This window comes from Sceloporus undulatus, chromosome 4 (genome assembly GCF_019175285.1).
Source record: "Sceloporus undulatus isolate JIND9_A2432 ecotype Alabama chromosome 4, SceUnd_v1.1, whole genome shotgun sequence".
Taxonomy (NCBI): Eukaryota; Metazoa; Chordata; class Lepidosauria; order Squamata; family Phrynosomatidae; genus Sceloporus; species Sceloporus undulatus.
In genome coordinates, this window is record NC_056525.1 from 2,816,374 (window position 1) to 2,819,237 (window position 2,864).

At 58.6% G+C, this 2,864-nt stretch overlaps 1 protein-coding gene across 1 annotated transcript in view; it reads right to left on the minus strand.

Annotated features, from left to right (window-relative positions):
- Positions 1-2,256, minus strand: part of EFCAB8 (EF-hand calcium binding domain 8) — a 61,014-nt gene extending 58,758 nt beyond the window's left edge. The window contains exon 1 of the mRNA XM_042462390.1: positions 2,098-2,256. Coding sequence (XP_042318324.1) covers positions 2,098-2,256 — 159 coding nt within the window. The remainder of the gene's footprint in view (positions 1-2,097) is intronic.
- Positions 2,257-2,864: the final 608 nt, after the last annotated feature.

Genomic DNA, 2,864 nt, shown 5'->3' on the forward strand with positions numbered 1-2,864 from the left:
ACAGGTGCCTTTACAAGGCTTTCCGCTTATGCTGAAAGCCGCGCAATGGAAGAAACAATGGTGTGCACACCCATGGCATGCACCACTGCCCACACGTCATGCACGAGCCCGATATATCCAATGAGGCTCGGAGCATACATGCTATTTGCCTTACATGTCGGGGGGACCCAGAAGGATCCCTCACTAAGGCAAGGGCACACTGTATATTAAATGCAAACATTAAAATTTTGGGTAGCACAGCATTAAACCCAGTCCTGGGCCCAAACAGACAGCCAAATAAAGCTGCTCTGGAAATATGCGTTAAATTATGCATGTGTCCTAAGAGGCCAGAAACCACACAAGGCCACACCCCAGTCCTAACACTGGACCGCAGCTTTAGCGCAGTTCTGGCCTCTTAGAGATGTGTATTAAAAGCATACCTCTTAGTGACCCAAGCAGCTTTATTTTAGCCCATTGTTGGGGCCACTATTAGCTTAAAACTGTACACAAAAAGTCTTTACCTGACATCGGAAGGACAGCAGGATGGCCCCACCCTGGCCTCTCTAGAGAGTGAGTTCCAAGCTAGGAGCAGCCACTGAAGAGGCCCTCTCTCTGCTCCCACCCCGACGCGCCTGAGAGATGGTGGGACAGGAGAAGGGCTTCTCCGGATGATCTCAATGTTGGGGGGCTATACAGGGAGTATCGCTCCTTCAAATAGCCTGGAACCAGCCATATAGGGCTTTATAGGTAAAACCAGACTTGATTGTGCCCAGAAGAAGACTGGCATGCCAATGGAGCTGTTGCAAAAAGGGTGTTGTGTGATCTCTATAACCTGCCCCTGTTGGTTTCCTATCCCGCCCCCCCGGCGGGACCAGTTCCCGGTTTGGGCGGTGCCGTCCCGGTCCCGGTCCGGTTTGGCGCCCAAACGGGACGGCCCGCCACGGCAGCCCCCGCGGCCCCCGCGGCGGCTCCAGCCTTGCTGAGGGCCTGGGAAGGCTCTCGCGGTTGAGCTCCGCCGCGAGACGCTCCCCTCCGGGCCCCAGCGAGGCGTTGAGGGCCTCCGCGGTCGGAGTCCGGCCGCGGGGCCTCCAAGCCTCCGCGATGCCAGGGAGGAGGAGGAGGCCGTTACCACCCCGGCATCGCCGTGATGAGGGGCGGCCCCGCCTCCTTCCCGGCCTGGGAGCCGGCGAGGCTTCTCCTCAGGCCGGGAGGAGGAGGAGGCCGTTCCCACGCGGCGTCGCCGCGATTAGGAACAGCCTCCGCCTCTTTCCCGGCCTGGGAGCCGGCTAGCTCCTCTCTCAGGCCGGGAGGAGGGGGAGGAAGCCATGGCACCGCGGCACGCCGCCGATGCCAAGCTCCCCCGCCCTTCCCGGCCTGAGAGCTGGCTAGGCTCCTTCAGGCCGGAGGAGGGGGGGAAGCTGGCACCGCGGTCGGCGCGATGCCAAGCTTCCCCCGCCCTTCCCGCCTGAGAGGCGGCCTAGGCTCCCTCTCAGGCCTGAGAGGGGGAGGAAGCCTGGCACCGCGGCGATCGCCGCGATGCCAAATTCCCCCCGCCTTCCCGGCCTGAGAGCCGGCCCGGCTCCCTCTCAGGCCTGGAGGAGGGGAGGAGCCTGGCAACAGCGGCGTCGCCGCCGATGCCAAACTTCCCCCCGCCCTCCGGCCTGGAGCCGGCCTGGCTCCCTCTCAGGCCTGGAGGAGGGGGAGGAAGCCTGGCAAGCGGCAATTGCCGCGATGCCAAGCTTCCCGCGCCCCTTCCCGCCTGGGAGCTGGCCTAGGCTTCCTCCCAGGCCGGGAGGAGGGGGAGGTGTTGGCACCGCGGCAATCGCCGCCGATTCCAACGGCCCCCGTTCCTCCTCCCGGCTTGGGAGCCGCCTAGGCGTCCTCTGAAGCCGGGAGGAGGGGAGAGGGACAGGGTTTGAAATGTAGGACTTTGTTTTAAAATTTCCTAGCCAGGAAATTGAAAAAAAAAAAGTCTACATTTCAACCTGGTCACTATTTGTCCCGGTTCGGAGATCCTCCATTATGGCAACCCTAGCCTGTGAGCAGCCTGGCTGCAGCTCTTTGGACCAACTGGCGTTTCTGAGCATTTTCAAGGCAGTCCCACGTAGAGTCCATTACGTAGTAGTCCAGACAGGATGTAACCAAGGCATATACCACCATGGCCAGGTCTGACTTCTCCAAGAATGAGCGCACCTGACGCACAAGTTTTAGCTGAGCATAACACTCCTGGTCACCACCAATACCTGCGCTTCCAGGTTCAGTGCTGAAAACAGACATATCTCCAAACTACAAACATGAGTTTTCAGTGGGAATGTAACCCCATCTAACACAGGCTGAATCCCTATTCCCAGATCTGTCTTTCAACTGACCAGGAGCACATCTGTCTTGTATGTTTGCCCTCATCCAGTCTATTACAGTGGCCAGACACTGGTTTAGGACAGAAACAGCTTCCTTGGAGTTAGATGGAAAGGAGTGATAGAGCTGGGTATCATCCGCATACAAGTGACACCAGGGACATAGCTAGGATTTTAGGAAGGGGGGGGGTCCAGACTAAGTGCCACCATTATAATGGGGCTTGGGTGTGGTGGCGTAGCAGCACACACCATTCATTTTTCTAATGTAAGGGGGGGGTCCGGACCCCAAGAACCCCCCCTTGGCTACGTCCCTGGTGACACCTTACTCCAAAACTCTGGATGACCTCTCCCAGCAGTTTCATGTAGATGTTAAAAAGCATAGGGGACAGGACTGAGCCCTGAGGGACCCCAGAAGCCAATGGCCAAGGAGTTGAAGAGGAATCTCCCAACACCACCTTCTGAGAACTCCCCTCCAAGAAAGAGGGGAGCCACTGAAGAACAGAGCCTCCAAGCCCCATCCCAGAGAGGCAG